General features: G+C 39.6%; 1 protein-coding gene across 1 annotated transcript in view; it reads left to right on the forward strand.

Annotated features, from left to right (window-relative positions):
* The window catches only part of EXD1 (exonuclease 3'-5' domain containing 1), a 1269330-nt gene extending 1257953 nt beyond the window's left edge, over window positions 1-11377 (forward strand). The window contains exon 11 of the mRNA XM_044074207.1: window positions 7873-11377. Coding sequence (XP_043930142.1) covers window positions 7873-8610 — 738 coding nt within the window. The 3' untranslated portion in view covers window positions 8611-11377. The remainder of the gene's footprint in view (window positions 1-7872) is intronic.
* Window positions 11378-18062: the final 6685 nt, after the last annotated feature.

Genomic DNA, 18062 nt, shown 5'->3' on the forward strand with positions numbered 1-18062 from the left:
TGTCATAGTTGTGAAGTTTTACTTTGCATAATTTTATATGTAACAATTTTATGCGGAAGACGTCTGGATTAGGACATGTTGGTGGTTTGGGGAACATATTTTTATTTTAGTTGTAGTAAGATATTTACATTATAGAAGTTCTTCCACTATGCTACATGAATACTTGCCTACCCCACACGCACATCCTTTACAGAGAGTGTAGCTCTGAAGAGAGCATGCAGCAATGCAGATTGTATATGTGTAAATTTTGTTCCAGTTAAAATGGAACCCAAGTAGGTGCAAGATCTGTATTTGTTGCTTATGGAAAATCTACTGCCAATCATTAGTGGACCGGAGTTCCACTGTGGCGACCCCTAACCGGGAAAAGCCAAAAGACAACAACAACATTGGAAACAGCTACTACTTTTCAGAAATTCTGGCTAGGAATCAGTTTCCAGAAGCTAGATAAACCACTGACAGTATGATCTACTGTTACAATAGCCTTTCTTGAAAGCTGTGTTTTTCAAATAAACATTTTACACCCAACTATGCTTTGTACTGCAGAAAACCATCTTGAAGATGGCATGTATTTTGAATCCTCCTGTATATCTCTAACTTACTGTTGATGGCTTTATTAGTTGTCCTGTTCTAAAAGAACTTAAATACAGCGTGGCTTATATTGGTGCAGCATTAGTGCGACATCGACATTGCCCTCCTGCCAGCGTGACAGGTACACAGCTAGGAGGTAGAAGGCAGATAAAAAGATGGACATATGTAAGAAAACCGTGTCTCTCTCCTGTGAGAGGGGGCTCTTCTATTACTGTGAGCACTTCACAAAACTGAGCTTTCTATTACTTTCACCAGACATTATCCCCTAGTGTTGCTTACAGGTTTAGCGCAGTCTGACCTGGCTGTCTACTTGATCTGCTTTCCCAGTTGTTCCTGTTTCTGTGTGGCATTTCCTTTGACACTCTGAGTAGATTAGGTGCATCATATTTTTCCCTATTTTTTCTGTATCTGCAGTAATTCTTCCACCTGATTATGTATGGCTGCTCAGTGTTTTGACCAAGATAGCACAAAAAGATAAGAACTTCCTCACTTGAAAAGAATATGTACTGGTGAGGTAGATTCTGACAGCAGCCAACACAGGAGGGACACCAAATGTGATGGGGCAACATGGTCGATGAGCAAGAAAACTGTGAATTTAAAACAGCCCATGGGCCCATTGATATGTAGCTCGATGAATTGTTGCTCTTTGGGGACATTAGCCCAGAAACATTCCATTATTTAAAAGTTCCTTGCCCTGTTGTACCTAAAAACTTTGGAATTCCCAAAATACACTCCAGTGTGCAAGACCCACCATTAAGACCTGTCATGGCTGCAGCCGGCTCAATTACTGAGCCTTTTGCAAAGTTTGTCGATTTTAAATTGTAAAACACTATTTCAGGAATCCCCACATATACTTCATGATTTGTGGGAATTTCTAAATAAATTACACAGTTTCCACTGTGATTATTCTGATTTTTTAGTCACTTTGGATGTAAAGAACTTGTTCACAGTAATTCCACATGAGGTGAGCATGGCATGGTTCAGAGATGTAGTCCTTTGATTTGGTCCAAGGTCATGTAATGAAAACAGACTTTTGTGATTTTATGGAAACTGTCCTTCAAAACAATTTTATTTACTTTTGACGGTGAATGTTACAAACAACATTCCGGTATGGTAATGGGGGCTGCCTGTGCCCCCACTTATGCCAGTGCAGTTCTACTTAAGTGGGAACTTGACACCATCTTCGTAATAAACTCTTTCAAATATTATAAGTGTTTCCTGTGATTTTGGGACAACATTTTTTTGATTTGGTCTGGATCACATAGCTTGATCAATTTGTTTCAGACCTAGGTTCTTCAACTATTTTTTTTTTTTTTTAGTAGTAGTTTAAATGCAATGTGGAAATAAACTTTATACATTTTTTGGATGTGGCTATTTCAAATAGGAGCGATGGACAAGTTGCCACATCTGTTCACAGGAAACCTACTTACTGTAATGTATTACTACACTTCGAGTAACCACACTTGCCATCAAAAAAGAGGTTGCCAAAAGCCAATTTATTAGTATTTCTAGGTTGACATGTGACTCAGTGTGTGCCATATAGTTTGATATTAAAAAAAAACAAATTTTTGGAACCTGGTTACCCCGTTTTTTTGATTACTGCTTTTCAGTCAGAAGTTTGGTCCACAAGATCAGATAATTATGCACCTATTATTTTAAAGGGTCTGCCTAAGTCACCAGACCACAGACAACTTGACAGGCAAGTGGAGATTGCAGTTAGCTGCAATGGATCTTTTGTTAGCAACTGCAGTTTGGTAATACTCTACTCTCTAGATTCTACAGATATTAAAAATATTTTTTTAAACATTGGCAAATCTTGCAAAGTGATGATGATCTTGGAGATCTTTTTGATAAATCACCAACCTGCACATATAAAAACAGATCTATTAAAAAAAATTTGGAGAGACCCTATGTGACAAGTGATGGGTGAAACATTAAAACTTTTAAATGTGGCAGGTGCAGGCAGTGTGCATTTATTGAAACTGACTACAAGGGCACACTGAATAGTATACAAAGGTGGATCAGTAGCGACCAATATTTCTGTTATACTACCAAAGCTGTATATTTAGCTAGGTGCCAGAACAGTCCAGCTTTTTATGTTCAACAACTCTTTAAATAAGCATATTTGCCAACAGTTATATAGCATCAGCTGGAAAGATGATAAAAATCACTCTTTCGAGGCATGCTTTAAAGTGTGCAGATTTCACTACATTTAAATTCTGTATTCTGGAGCACTTGAACAAGGACAGTTAGATGGGTGACTGGGAGAACCGCTTAATGTACAAAGAACTAGTTTGATAACTAAGACTAAATGCTGCCAATAGTCCAGGTTTAAACAAGGCTACTTCTATTAGTAGTGTTTTGAAACATAAAGCCTCGCTTTTATTGTTACATTGTGACAACATTAATGGGTTGTTCTGCTTATTATATGGTATGGCCACTTTAAATGATTTGTCGGGTAATGGATACTTTGTTGCACTTTCCAGTTTCATTTTTTATATATTAGGGAGTGTGTTCTTTTATTCTGTTTGAGGTTTTGCTTTGTTAGAATGGTTCTGATAATGTCTGCTTTGGTTTTAGACGAAAGCGCTTAATGTTTTAAAACATTTGATGTTATGAGTCTCTAATTGGCTGAGCTATTCTCTATCCCAGGATGCACCACTACTACTTCAGCAATAGGCGTGGTCTCGACTTGGGCTGGCTAAGTACTTTACTGACTAATTTTCTGTCAGAATTTTGCTAATTTTTCAACCAAAAGCTGTTTTAACAGCTACTTAATGCTTTTTCAGTAGTTTGTGTGTTTTTGGAGTTTGTGTGGTTTTGTTGTTAGCGTTAGGTTCCTGCTTAAATCATTTTTGACAAAATTTTGTTTTTGTGGTATTTGTTCCTACTAAACATCAAGGTTCCGTTTTAGTTAGACCTGAGCTGTGTTACAGTTTTTCGCTGTGTGATTTACTGGCCTATCCTGTTTAAATTAGAGGGATTTGGCATCTCTGTGTAGTTAGTGTTAATTTTTTTTTGGTGTGTGTATTTGTAGTGATGTCAAAATGTACCAAGTGTGGGTACAAGATGTCAATCACAGATGATCACGCTCTGTGTTTATTGCTTAGGCCCTAAGCACCTTCAAGAGTCGTGCAGTGTATGCCACGCTTTTTCTTCTCGTGTCCTCCAAGAGAGGAAAAACAAATTGATATTGAAAGGGCTTATCACCCCTTCTTTTGAGGAGGCTTTAGCTTCTTCCCTCTCCTTCCAGGAAGAAGCCAGTCCGTCGAGCCGACAGCAAAGAAATCGCCTCCAGCCTCCGACGACTCTGTCTTCGGAGCCGCTGTTGAGCATCGAGAGGCGGGTCACCTTCTCCGGCTCCATTGGTTTCCCAGTCTTTCGAACCGGCGGAGAAGTCAATTCGGGCCCGATCGGTCTCTTCTTGGTCTTCGAGGATGTCCGATTCGGATATAGACAGGGTGCCTCAAAGGCTGTTCCAGTCTTCCAAAAGTTAGTCTCAAAAGTTAGTCTCCAGCCCAGTATTGTCCACCCTGTTCTATTAGTTCCTCCTTCAACAGCCTCGGCACCGTTGGAGTCTGTGCTAGTGGAGCCAGTGGAGGTTCTCGGGTGACGCTTCAGTCCGATGGTTTGGTTGTTTGAGCCTTGGCTGCAGGAGTGCCGTCTACTGTTGTGGCCTCGGGGGTCCGGCCTTCAAGGCCATTAGGAGTGCTTTAGCCAAATCTTCCTTGGCTACCTCCACCATCTCCCCGGCACCTTCCCTTGGCACGGAGACTAGTTCCTTTGTTGTCCCCCTGTCTCAAGACAACGGAGCCCTGGGGCCTGAGGTCACCCCCATTGGGATTGGGTCCTTCGAAGAACCTCCCAGGAAGAGACAGTGCAAGAAGAAGCACGTTGACTCGCCTTGAGTCTCTCACACGGACACCGATGATGCCTCCTTCGTGGACATCTTGGAAATCCTCAAGCAACGGCGACTGGCAGTCCAAACCCTTCCGCTGAGGAGTCGGTATTCCTCAAGGCCTCTTGAGGCTCAGCCTTCCGCCTCCTGGTGTCTCCGCCCTTGATGAGCTCCTGGATTTGATCTCTCGAAGGGGCAGCACCACGATTAAAAGATTTCTTATCTAAAGGTGTGGCCATAGATGCCCTGGTGGTGGCATCTGCTACCCAGCAAGATGTGGCAGAGGCCGTCCATCCACCTAATAAAGAGTCCAGGAGTATGGATCTACTTCAGCAGCCTTTACTTTAAGGTCTCTGAATTCTCTGCTTCACCAGACTTCAGAGGGATCTGGTCAAGGAACTTTCAGATACCCTCTCTGGTAACCTACCTGAGCAACTGGCCCAGACGGGTAGCTCTCAGTTGGCTACTCTATCATCTATATCTACAGGTGTTGCTCTACGGAGAACAAGCCTGCTCCCGCTGTGTCATTTTTGGAGGGGCCTTCAGCTTTCTTTGCCCCCGCCTTACCCACTGTGAACAAGAGGGTAAGACTTTGACTGGGTTTTCCACTCCCTTCCGGCCATGAACTCCCAGTTTTTTCTCAACAACAGACAGAGACAGCGGAATACATCTTCCACTCATTGGATGTTCACAGGCAAAAAACTGATCAGTTGTTTGTGTCTTCTAATAGAGAGCTTACAACCTCTGTGAAAGCTCATTCTACAAGGGCTATGGCTACTTCACAGCCTTTCATTCCAAGCTTGCCATTAGTGACATTTCTCACACCTTTATTTCTCATTACAAATTGGATGTGGCATCCTTCGGTTCCACAGTTCTCAGGAGTGTTTTCCAGTGAGCCACCCAGGAATCAGATCACATAACATCGTTTGGGATCCATCTGAGATCAGAAGAGACCGAACGGTTCAGTATAGCCGTTTCATCTTGAAACAGCTGGCAATGTTATTTCAACTGTCGACAAACAAGATCTGGGAAGTAGTAGTGGTGCATCCTGGGATAACCCATCAGTACAGAATGTAGGCGAGATGGATCCCAAACATCTAAAGTTATGGTAAGTACATAACTAAAAGTTATTAAAGTTGGTATTCGACTGCATCACTGCCAGTTCGTTCTTTTGATTTTTGGGATTTCGTCTGCGTTGTGTGTGGTCGTCTACTGGTGTAGTTATGTGTGAATTATTTTCCAATTAGATTAGAACCTAAGTAGGTGCAAGATCTGTATTTGTTACTTACTAGAAAGAGACGCTACTTTTCAGAAATTTTGGCTAGGAATCAGCTTCCAGAAGCTAAATAAACCATTAAAAGTATGATCTACTGTTACTGTGGCCTTTCTTGAAGCTGTGTTTTTCAAATAAACATTTTACACTCAACTATGCTTTGTACTGCAAAAAAAATCTTGAAGATGGCATGTATTTTGAATCCTCCTGTACATCTCTAACTTACTGTTGATGGCTTTATTAGCTGTCCTTTACTAAAATAATTTAAAGTACAGTGTGGCTTATATTGGTACAGCATTAGTGTGAGATTGACATTGCCCTCCAGCCAGCGTGACAGGTACAGCTGGGAGGGAGAAGGCGGAATAAAGATGGACATATGTAAGAAAGTTGTTTGTCTCCTGGAGGAAGGGTCTTCTGTTTCTGTGAGCACCTTACAAAACTGAACTTTCTCATACTTTCACCAGACATTATCACCTAGTGTTGCCTACAGGTTTAGGACACAGTCTGAACTGACTGTCTACTTGGCCTACTTTCCCAGTTGTTTCCATTTCTGTGTGGCATTTCCTTTGACACTCTGAATGAGTAGATTAGGTGCATCATATTTTCTCTGTTTTTTCAGTATTGGCAGTAATACCACCTGATTATGTATGGCTGCTCAGTGTTTTGACCAAGAGAGCACAAAAAGGTAAGATAACTTCCTCAAAGTAATTAAAAAGAATATGTACTAGTGAGGTTGATTTTGACAGCAGCTAACACAGGAGGGACACCAAAAATGTAACGGGGCAGTATGGTGAATGAGCAAGAAAACTGTGGGGAACCATTACAGGAGGAAAATAGAAAATGGTTATTTCACTGTACAGATGGTTGATAGACATCCTCAGATATTGTGTATACAGTTCTGGATGTCCCCGCTTCCCCAGTGGGTAAAACCCATTAAGCATGTGAATTTCCTTGGAATCCTAGGTGCACTGTCTGCCTAATTGACTTGCCTAAGGTAATTTATTTTGCAAAATGGAGACAGAAAAGAACCCCTGGAGGAAAAAGTGAAACTAGTTACTAGCCTATTGCTTTATATTTCTCTAAGCTAAACTGCCAGATAGCATATTTTTGTAAGGATGTAGCTGAAATGGAGGCAGTCCTGAATAAGGCAGTATTAGCCTACCTTTCAATTGGCCCTCATTTTGCTTCATATTTTTGTATTGTTCTTCATAAAATTTGATTTTTCTGATAACAGTCCACGCCAGTTATTAGTTTCATTCTTTTTTCAGAAAATCCATGTTGATGCAAAATCTGTTCTGTTAACTTTTTAAGTGAATGAGAGTAATATTTAAAAAAGAAAGTCCCTGATTTGTGGTCTTTGCCCCCTCCCCCCCCCCCTTATTTTTGGCTTTGTCCAGAATTCTTGGATAGAGAAGTTGACAGGTATGAGTATGAGGAAACTCTAAATGGATACAGCACGTATATCCCTGATGCCAGGGAGAAGGTTAGTACTTGACAAAATATTTATTTCTAGGAAGTTGGCAAGCTCGAGATTTACACTTGAGGTTAGTACATCAGTGAAATGTTTAGGTATCCCTTAGAAATTAACACGTTTAAGATTAAGACGTTTAAAATGGGTTTAATTTGAAATAAAGGAAGACATCCTTGAGTTATTGTACAGGATGTGGTTTGACAGACAGCTAAACACAGAAACAGTGTAAGAAACTGAGTTAAAGTGTGACAATTTTAAGCTCATCTTTTGTGAGGTAAGCAGATGTTAGTTGTTTAATTGGAGTACGCAGTAATGTGCACCCAAAACATACCATCTTGTGTTTCATTGTTGAACTGAAGTTGGAGAAAATATTGCTGTATAAGGAGTTGTCAACATTCACAGCTATTGGTGAAAATATTTCAGTAAAAGGACTTGTACACACACAGATATTGGTGACAGTATGTCAGTACATTTAGAACTTAAGAACTTGAAGTGAGCAGTAGACCGATGGGTTCTAGGGTTACCAGTGGAATATATCATTCCTAGTGAAGGCATACCCTGTAGTAAAAGTATAATCAGATGATTGATCTACTTTTGCATGTGATTATTCATCATATATTCATTTCTTTTTTCTAAAAACAGCTTGCAGATGTGGAGATCATAGAAGGACTTAAACATTTTCGAGATGTCATGCAGCATCGCAGAGAAAAAGCAACAACACACTGTAATGTGGATGAAGATGGCTTTTTAGTCCCAGAAAACCTTGATTGCAAGAAAAAAGCTGCAGTTCCAAGAGCTGTAATGAGAGTTGGCAAGACTGGGCAGTTGCAAAAGTTGTTAGAGAAGATGCCAGATTTGGAAGTGACTACTTCTGAAAAATTAAACCAGAATAAGTGGTCTTTGGAACAGACTAATGATATTAAGAGCTTGTACATCACTCGTGAATCTGTGAGAAATAAAATTCAAAGCAAATTTACAAATGATGCAAATAGATGCACTGTAAAGCCTTTAGACCAAGCAGCTAGTCATAATGCTCATAGCTTAGAAGAAAATTGCACAAAATTTGATATGGAAGTCACAGAGGCTGACTGGGAGGAGAGTAAAGAGGAGGCTGTTCCTCCTTTGAACAAAGTAATTCAGTGTGTGGCTGTCACGGAAGAACAGTCTTCAGAATTGTTTAACCAGTTTAAAAAAAATACATCAATTTCTGACCAGCCCTTACCATGGGATCCATTTTGTTTTCTAAAAAAACCTGCCCACTGTTGTCAGAAGGAGACCTCCATTCTTGGCTCAAAGCCCAAGAGTGGAAGAAGCCAGATTTCATCCCTTGTTGCCAGTTTGCTGGATGAAGATCCTTCAGTCTGTGAAAGTGAGGGATAGACTTTTGTTCCATTGCCTTCTTCAAAGAAAAATTAATATTTTCATGTTGCACATTTGCGTCCTCTGCTAATCTTATTGTCTGTAGAGCAGAAACTGTAGCCTGTAGAGTAGTCAATGAGGACTGACCCTGAGGTGTCCTCTGTCTGTATTCATCCTTTTTACCAATCACAGTTGAGCAATTTTTATTTGGAAGCTTTTGCATTTGATGCTGATAGACGCAGTAATGCCATGCATTGAATATATTTAGTCCCCAATTCCAGAACCTTTTAGTTCATATTTTACTCCTCATCAACTTCTCCTGATGTAAGTTATGAGGAGTCTTGCTTTCATTTGTAAAGATTCCCAAGGCTTCCCACCCCAAGCCTGACAGTATCTGTCGGACCTAAATTTTAGCTGAGGGCCTAAAATCAAGCAGATTATCTGTTGAGATCTTGATGTAAGGGTGAAGGGCTGCATTAGAAAGTAAAGCCTTAATGAACAAAGAAGCCAGCACTGGGCTGAGCTCTAGCATTACACCCCGTCCAGCAAGCTCATATTTTGAATTTACATTGTCTACCACCCAGAATGCATTAGTCATGTACTCAGCCTAGCACAAGACTTTATCTGAGCCCGTACGTTACAGGTAATGGGGGTCTAGGGACTCCATTCCTTTCAGGCTACTTAGAGGTGTTTGAAGTTGAGGAGGCGATAGAAAAGGACAGTGAGTACTTTCCGCCAGTCCTTTGGTAAGACTGTGACACTTATTCAACACAGATTGGTGTTGAATATTTATTCCTTTCCTCAGAAATGCCTAGCTCTGTATACAAGGAATGAGGCAGAGAAGCTCTAGGTTATCCTTGCATTGAAGTGCACACTGACTCTGCTCCTGTGTCTACCAAAAAGACAGATGCACTGTTGAAGGCCAGGCTGAACGGAGATGGTCCCTCACAAAGCATCCTTGTGCTAACTGCGCTGTGATTAGTCAGTCCTGCTAAAGTCTCCAGAGACCAAAACATTGTTCTGCCACTGGACAAGGAGACAAGAGTTCTGGATGATCATAGTAAGGGAAAAGAGCATTCCGCCACAACACATTTTGAGTCCAGAGCCCTCAAATGCTCATCTCATGTGTCTGGATTATGCTTCTCCTTAATGGGATGGGTGCTGGAGAAACTGGAAGAACTTGATTATTTTCTCAGGATGAATGTAATTCAGATTTTATTTGCAGCCTCAGAAGCAAGCTTCCATACAGCATGCTGTTGTTTTGAATGTTAGGATGCTGTGATGAGGGCTGTAGGCTTGGGGATGTGCCTAGGCAGGAGGTCGGCTTTGCTGTCATTATCCTCCCTCAATGAAAAACTTGGGAACAGTTTTCTGGATGCTGAATTCAATAGGAGAGTTCTTGTAGGCTAGACATACTAATATTTGGTTGACAGTGCTTTGGAGCACCTTTATGGCTGTCCTCTACCAATTTCTGTACCAAGTCTATTAAGCCCCAAAAGATGACGATATCTGCTTACCTCCCAAGATAATCTCTTAAGCATCACAAAGTCCTTTTGTGCCAGCCAAGTTGCCCAAGATGATTACATAAGCTCTTTCCTCACTAGTGCTTACTACAGTCATCTACTTCCTCTTTTGGGGGTCTCTGAGATTCGCCAAGCTTGGAAAACCATTACTAAAGACCAGTGGTTTCTGTATATGGTCACTTTTGATTTTGGAGCTCAAAGGCTATCCCCATAGGGGTGGTCTAGGTAAAACTTGGCTGAAAGTCCAGTCCTTCTCAGCAGAGCTGTTGTGACAAGCTAGACTGTATTCCTCAAAAGAGCTGTAGAGGCTGCCTTGTATTCTGGGCAGAATTAGAGTTTAGTACCACCTTTTCTTTGTCCTGAAAGAGACCATGGTTTTACTCCCATTCTTGTCTTTGGCATCTTCAGCCAGCACACCTGGTATGTGATTTCAGAATAATAGCAGTTCAGGAAGTTGCATCTGTATACTATAGGTTGGCTTGGATAGTGTTGCTGGAAATTACCTTTCTTTGGCATGTTGCCATATGGGGAGGTCCATTCAGCAGGATTTTTGGATTTCTCTGTGAATAATCAGTACATGATCATTCCTAAATCAAATTGCAACTGATCATCAACCCAACTTCCCTAAAATCACCCACAGTCTTAGAAGGGCAAGTATTTTTGCATGGGGAGAAGACACCTGATAGCTTCATTACCTACACTGCCACCCCCATCATTTCTTATGTGTAGCATGTTCACAGTTGCACAACAGTTGGGAAGGAAAAACAATCTAGTTGTAGCTCTTGAGATTCCCTATAGATCAGGCAGGCATATACTTGCATATTGTCTTGTTAGCAGTGTAGGGGTAAAATGTTCAGTTTTTGATCTGCTTGAAAGTGCTCACTAGTGATTGGGAGTAAATTTGCAAGCTCTGAGGTTAGTTGTACTTGTCTCATCACTGTGAGATATTATTGCTTGCATGAACACTGAACACATACCACAAGCATGAGATGTTCCAAAGTAAGCTACAGAATAGTGGAAAGGATGAACCCAACTATAGGACACTTCGGGGGGATCTTCTAGATCACCCTCCATGGATGGTAAAAGAAAATACATATATAGATAGGTATAGATAGAGAGGTGTGTGTTTGTGTAAACAATTTCAATATTTTTTCCAGTAGCCATGATCTGTTTTTTTTTTTTTTTTCCTATTGTCAAGTGCCACATAATATAGTACTGGTGGAGTTCAGTCTGTGTGCCATTGCTACATGTAATATACAAATGCAAATAAAAGTGATATATTGCATCTGTTCTTGTTGATTTCTTTCCTAGTGTGAGCTTTTTTATATTTATTTTGTAATAACATTGTATTTGTGGATATGCAAGTGCAAAATATGGGAAAATTAAGTATCTTAAGAGGTGTATGTATGAAACCAGCACTCCTTTTGTAAAGAGATGGAAGTTAGCAGTATCCTGACATTTTGAGGGTGTGTGTGTGTGTGTGTGTGTGTGTGTGTGTGTGTGTGCGTGTGCGTGTGTGTGTGTGTGGTTCTCCTGCATTTGACTGAATGTACATTTGTTCAACAAACACAGAAGTGTGATTTAATGTCTATGGTAAGGATGGCCAAACAGTGGATGACGATAGTTTGGAATGTCGATACAGGTAAGTGGGGTTGGGAGGGTGAGATTGTGTGCGAGAGAGAAAGGGTTGGGGTCGAGGATGAGTAAAAATGGGTGTTGTTGCGTGAGAGAGTTTGTGTATTTTAGGGTAGGGGTTAGGTTAAGAGATGGATGTAGTGTTTGTGAATCTGAGTCTGTCTTATGTAGTGGCAGTGTTACATGAAGGTTTTAATGACATTAAGGTGTAGCTTTAGGGTTAGCAGCTATTACACCTGCCCTCTTTAGTAATGGGTGCTAACCTTTACGCACTTCTCCTAACCTACATCTTAACATCATTAAAATCTTCTCATAACACTGCTACTATTCAGACAAATTTGAGGCTAGTGTTATGGGGAGTGGGTTAATTTTAATATTGGGAGTGGCAGTAGTTTTCCTTTCGATATTGTTTTCTTGTTTTTTTATTTGCTATTGTGTATGATTGAACTTATTTTCAGTGTTTTACATATGAAATTAGGGTAGGTTGGTTTATATGTGTGTGTATGTCTGCTAATGATTGGCAGTCAATTTTATAGTACTAAGGTGCCAGCCCCGGACCCAGCCCATTCACACGATGTCTTTCCACATGCCACTCAGGAGTGACATGCACACTCAGACAGACAGCGCCCAGCCGAACCGCTGTACCACCGTGGCTTTATATATATATATATATATATATATATATATATATATATATATATATATATCTTCTGGATAAAGCAGACTTTACAGTGCAAATGTGTGTACTTTAGTTTTTTTATTTTGAATATGAAAAATGTAAGTATAGTGAGTGCTGCTTTAGCTCCAAATACTTAACTCCTTAATGTCAGATGACAAGATACACTGTGGGTTTTGGTCAGAGCTATGGATGTCAAAATAAATTAATTAATTTATTTCTACATTTTATTTTTAAATTCGGTAAAAATACAGAACACCTTTTACTTTTTAAAACTGTAAACACGGTAAGAATCCAGTTTTAAAATAATAAAAAATTATCCTCAGGGTATGTGTGCTATGATTATTTGATCAGCACATTATTTGTACTAAGTAAATAATTACAGTGCACTTCCCAGTAAATTATTGGTATTTAGTACCACAATTAAGTGAGCAATCATGCTGTCCATTAACATAGTTGCTTACTTCTCCTTCCCATTGTAATAGCACATAGTCTGTCCATGTCCAGTTACTTTGTGAGGTAAGCTCTTAAGATTGGCTGCTATATACAGAGGATCTCTGTGCTTATCTGACAGTCTCTATCCAGTTCGCTAGATGTCTGTAGGAGCAGACACTCAAGTTTTCAGGGATGTTTTTTCTTCAGGCATTTCTATTTTTATGAATACGGTCAGGACTCAAAAATAAATATCATCTGTGCACACTGTCTACACACACAGCAGTCCATTTATTTATTTTTAAAGTTGTTGTGGTGGGGTGGATTCAGAGATGATGGCAGCAAGTTGAAATACATTAGGCCATTATTTCTTTCATTTTACTTTATAGGAGATGATCACCAGAAATGTTTATCTTTGCTGGGGCATGGCAGTTTGTGGGCAAAAGCAAAGGGCAGTTGCGTGATCTTAGTTGATATGGCTTGTTAGGGGAAGGAGACTTTGTGTGTGTGTGTCTGAGAGCAGCGTATTGAAATATTTGATTGTGACCATTATTTCCTTTACATTACTTTAAACACAGCCATCAGTCTTGTACATTAGGTGGCTGTCTTTGTGTGCATATGTGGGGGACTAAGTTGTGTTTGAAAGCAAATGGCAATTACTTGATCACTGTGGAATTAGATGTATTTTGCCAGAGATGCTATTTCTATGAGAACAAGTAGCAATGCATTACTTTGGTCATTGTCTTTCAGTCTTTTCACAAGCAGACATTAACAGTATGCAGAGAAATTGCCTTTTTTCAGAGGGTATGCTGTTTAAATGAACACAGAGGACAGCCAAGTAATCACTGTTAAATCAGATCGGCTTCTAAGGAATAGTCTGTTTGTGTCTGTGAGGTGCAAGCTTGAAATATACTACTGTTCCCATTATTTTTCACTTTTGCCACAAACACACCACCACCACTATCCTTTCACATAGCAAAGAGGCACCAGGGTGCATACTGTAAACTGTCAAATGCCACTAAACCCATGAGTACAATTAGACATGTCCTGGTAATTGGTGCCTCCATCATCAGGCATACTGACACCAAGCTTAGCAAGCTGGACAAGGACATTTGTCATGTCTGTTGCCAGCGTCCTTGATGTTACACAAGTATGATTTCAAGGTAGCCCATGTATGTTTGAATGGTTTGAGGTGGTTGACCTGTCAAACATGTAGGTTTTCACTGTGCATACATCAGATGTATATAAGACTGTGGTACTAAGTAAAATCCTACACTCACCCAGAATGATGCCTAAATACAAAGAAAAGTTTATTGGTTTCAACAGCTAACTACTTGATGTCATTCTAGGGGAAACCAGAATGTTTGCTTGGGATGAGATAGTAAACAGACCAACTTACTTTGCAAATAATGGCCTGTATTTCAAGTTCCATGGCTTCTGTTTACTGGCAGTGCCTTTGTACCCCCACAGTAGCTATCTTCTGAGCATTCAAGCCTAGCAAATAGCTACAGAAAATTCTAGTTAAAACAATGATATGGTTGCTTTTCTCAATGCCAGAAGTCTCGGTTAAGAAATTTCCTAATCTTACGACTCCCCTGCAACTTGAATGCACCCATGCCTGTGTCGTAAGTGAGACATTGTTCAGTTGTAAATATAGCACTTTCTGCTTACCTAGGATTAGTGCTTGTCATGCATTTTGATCTAATGGAAAATAAGGGACTATTTCTGCCTTTTCAGAGATTGTATCACCTCTAGACAAATCCCCCAAGACCCACAGACCCACATACAGAATTTAATTTAACTCCAGCTTACCTTAAATAAAACAAATTATCAGTTTCTTGCCTGTTACAGGATATCTTGCATCTCCAAACAACCATGCAAGATTCCTGAAAGTAGTTTCTGAAGTACTACCAATGAAAAATACCTTCTTGATGGGAGATTGTAACTATCAGTCAGTAAACAGATGCACCTATGCCTTGAAAGTTTGGTGTGCCCAAAGATTCCTAGACTTGGTGAATAATTCCCTGGATCAGTTAGTTAACCAGGTCAGTAAGAAGCAAAACATTGTAGATCTCATCTTTGCTAATACAGCCATCTCATGTACCTTGCCTAACAAGTATCCCCATCGCTGGTTAAAATCAAGCCATAAACTACTGACATTCTCCTTTACTTTAAAGTCCAGCAGCTACTATTGTATGTTAAGCATAGTGACATCTTTGTGTCCATCAAGACTAAACTGAATTATTGGATGGGCATCTGTAAATTCATCATGGGCCTGACCCGCTTTGCCCTTACAGAAGTGAGAATTACGTCATGAGGGTGGTTATTGGCAAGGAGTATGCAATCTTGAAAGTTACTTGCCTTGTAATTTCTATAATCCTGTTATCCTAATTCAGCACTGAGCTGCATTTAAATCCTTAAGAGTAGTGTCATATTATTTGGTGCATTTGTACTGGAGTGTCTTGTAATTGTGTTAGGACATTCAGGTATAAAAGCCACATAAGACTGCAATTCTACCTTAAGGAATTAAAACACTCTAGCTGTTTCATGCTATGGCATTTGAGTCACAGTGTATTACAACTTTTTTTTTACTGGAAGAAGGTGTGATTTTTTTCTTCTGAAAAGAATCCCAACTCACTGAAGATGTGCTATGGACCATTGCTGCATTCTACACCCTTAGCAAAAGCCTCCTACCTCACGATGTAAACAATGCAATGCAAAATGTCAGATGTGACAATGAAACTTCCAGAAACCCCCCATATTCGATTCATAAGTATAAAAAGGTCACGTACTAGTTTTTGTCTATGGTGGTGGTTTTAGAAGGGGTAAATATTATAAGTTTGGTTTTTGATGCATTGAATTTAAGGTGGTTATCTAACAACTACTGTTCAGTGGAAGAGAAGGCATCTTAGGTTAGTTTTATGAGAGTAGAGGTGGGGATGGCAGAGCAGATAATTGTTAAATCATCGGCATATTGGATACGTTTTGCATTAGGGATAGCATGGTGAAAGTCATTTATGAAAACATTGAACAGTAGTTGCCCTAGAATGGAACCCTGGGGTACACCTGTGGGAGTATTGAAGAATGGGGAAGTGGCTTTTTTCCATTTGACTGCTTGTTTCTTATTGAAGAGGTAACTGGTAAACCAATTGATGGAGGAGTGGGATAGATTTAGATTAGAGAGTTTAGTTAAGAGAAGGTTGTGAGAGATAGTATCTAATGCCTTTGAGAGATCTAGGAGGAGGGTAGACACAGTGCAGCCAGAGTCACGGGCTTTGTTTATAGTCTCAAGGAAGGAGAGGAGAGCAGTGGTAGTGCTGTGGCCAGGCCTGAATCCATATTGTGTGGGAGTTAGCAAGTGATTGTCTATGAGATAGGGAGGAGTTGTAGGTGGATACATTTTTCAGGAAGATTAGAGATGGGGGATAAGATGGCAATAGGTTGAAAATTGGGGATATTACTGTTGCCACCTTTGTGAAGGGGAATAATAAAGGCCTTTTTCCAAAGTTGGAGTACTTTTGGTCAGAATGCAGAATGTTGCAGTGATCCAAAATGTATGCATACTCTGCTGTCATTACATCAAAATTAGAAATTATACAACTTTCTCCAGAAGAATGTTTTGTTTACTTTTCTCATGTTATGACTTGAATTCCAGGGTCTGTAGCAACCAAAGTGATGGGGCCAAACTCTTGGTTGAGTTGCATTTAATTTTTTAAGAGTGAGATTGCAGTTTTAGATGCATTTTGAGTCTTGGGTGTCCGATTGTAAGTCTCTGGAAGTGCTGATATGAACATTAAAAGGGGAACTGGCATATGATCTTTTATATATAGGCAGCAAAAGCAGGGGTTCATAGTCTTTTTACTGTCACAGTCTGACATTTTATATTGTACTTTTTCCATTGGGGAAGGTTGTATGGCTTCTTAGGATGCTGAATGCAACTGTAGTCCAGAACCCATCTTTACTGGGTGGGTTGTCATTACATTAGAAACAAAATCGTATGCATTTCTCCAGAAAAAAATAATCCATTTGTAACATGCCGTTGCTCGTAGACCATGGTCTGAAGCAGTAGAGGTGCTGTAATCAAATTCAGAGTTCAGCTGCGTTTAAACCATTGGGTGTAATACTCCAGTCCTGGCTACATTTTGTAAAGAGCTTTCAGTGATGATGTCTCAATTTTTCTTTGGAATTGTCAACAGAGGTTGAAATACTACCTGTTAGAAATAGATGTGCACAGTCATGTTAACTGTTATAATCTGGCATGGTGCATTGCATTGTTTTTGTGAGGGGTGCATGACTTCTTAAGATGAGGATACAGCAGTGATCTAGAAAATATATTTACTGGGTTGTCACTGCATCCAGATTAAAACCTCTTTATATTTCATCATAAAAAATATATATATTTTTTTATTTGTAATGTGTACTGGCTGATTACATAGTAAATAAGCAGCTGAAGTGGTTGGGTCAGATTCAGATATGAATTTTACTGAAATCACTAATGGAAGAGTGCCAATGTTAGATGCAGCTTTGCTGGAGTATCTTATCTGAGGAGAAGCCTGTTCTTCAGGGAATTATAACTACTAGTAATAAGCACACTTTAAATCCTTTCCTGACCTCAAAAACCAGTTGGAAATGGCAGTGCAAATATGGCATTAGTAAATTACCATTTTATTTATAGGAATCTTGTTATATAGCTCTACTATAAATCTATTTGACTACTGCTGGTTTGTTACACTTGAGTATGTGCTTTTTGTATATATATTACCTTTACTCTCCATGTATTAGTACCTACGGCAGACATTTCTGTATTTAACATATAAAAGAATACTTTTTCTCCTCTTTTTTTTTTTAGCTCATTCCAGTGTGTATTATGGAAATGTGTAACTTTCATTGTTTACACTGAGTCATCTTTATGGGACTCCACTGAAGACGGGACTTCCTTATTGAATATGCTTGGTTAACAGGTGGAAATAAATTTTAAAAAAGTAGTTGATTTATGGTATTTGAGGGAAATTTGATTTCTCTTCAAGATTCAGAATGCAACACTGGTCCAGAATACATCTTTACTGATTTGTTGTTGCATCAGAACTGAAATTCCTACATATTTCATGAAAGAATATTTTAATTAAAACGTACATCTCAAATGCCATGGCTTGAAGCATATGAAGTGGTTGGTGCTAATTCAGTACTGAGTTGCTCTGAAATTCAAA

The sequence above is a fragment of the Protopterus annectens genome, chromosome 6.part0 (genome assembly GCF_019279795.1).
Source record: "Protopterus annectens isolate FY-2018-M chromosome 6.part0, PAN1.0, whole genome shotgun sequence".
Lineage (NCBI taxonomy): Eukaryota > Metazoa > Chordata > Ceratodontiformes > Protopteridae > Protopterus > Protopterus annectens.